A 908-nucleotide genomic window follows, 5' to 3' on the forward strand; every position below is an offset into this window, starting at 1 on the left:
TGCCAGGGGGGAGGGTGTCTGTGCTGGGCCCCTACAGCACAGTTGGGGGGTTCCTGGTGTCGTGACCCCCATGTGCCAGGGAGGCCCTGCTGCAGCAAATGGCCCTGCTGCAGCTGGGTGCTATTAAACCTGACCGGTGCGTGGCGGGGGGCGGAATTCCCAGCTCAATTCAACACAGATGTGTTTGTGGAGCACGGAATGCCGGAGCGGCAGAGGGAGGGCAGCTGGGACCCCCGAGCCCTGTCCCTGTCCCACTGGGGCTGGTGGAGCTGTGGGTCTGCCCCATGGCGGGTGCACAGAGGCACTGGTGGAGAGCCTGGGGGCAGCTGCTGTGGTGCCATGGACTGGGTGCAGCACTGGGACTGGAGCCCCCCCATCCTGCTCAGCCCACATCCAAAGGGGGATCCTGAATCCTGGGTGATGCGGGGTCAGGGACAGCCGAGACCTCACTGGGGATGGAGGGGAACAAGCCACAGGGCGGCCTCTGACTCGACCTTCACCTGCTAATGAGTGAGGAGGAGCTTGCCTGGGAAGGATGAGGAGGGTGAGGATGATGGTGAGGATGAGGATGATGTTGAGAGTGAGGAGGATGATAAGAAGGATGAGGAGGATGGGGATCATGATGAGGATGAGGATGCTAAGGATGATGAGGATGAGGACGATGAGACTGAGGATGAGAAGGGGGGTCCCGGGGCTGCCCCTGACACCTCCTTCCTTCCACAGCGGACCCTGTGGTGCAGATCGAGGGCAACCCCCATTGCTGCTTCTTCAACTTCAGCCCCAAGGTCATGTTCACGAAGGTGGTGAAGGCGCAGCTGTGGGTGTACCTGCGGCCCGTGCAGCACACCTCCACCGTCTACCTGCAGATCCTCCGCCTGAAGCCAGTGACGGAGGAAGGCAGCCGCCAC

General features: G+C 62.2%; 1 protein-coding gene across 1 annotated transcript in view; it reads left to right on the top strand.

The window, feature by feature from the left end:
• Positions 1-534: 534 nt before the first annotated feature.
• Positions 535-908, top strand: part of LOC104406885 (growth/differentiation factor 11-like) — a gene marked incomplete at both ends in the record, with an annotated part of 1302 nt that continues 928 nt past the window's right edge. The window contains 2 exons of the mRNA XM_010015998.1: positions 535-685; positions 724-903. Coding sequence (XP_010014300.1) covers positions 535-685; positions 724-903 — 331 coding nt within the window. The remainder of the gene's footprint in view (positions 686-723; positions 904-908) is intronic.

This window comes from Nestor notabilis, unplaced genomic scaffold (assembly GCF_000696875.1).
Source record: "Nestor notabilis isolate BGI_N333 unplaced genomic scaffold, ASM69687v1 scaffold17036, whole genome shotgun sequence".
NCBI lineage: Eukaryota > Metazoa > Chordata > Aves > Psittaciformes > Psittacidae > Nestor > Nestor notabilis.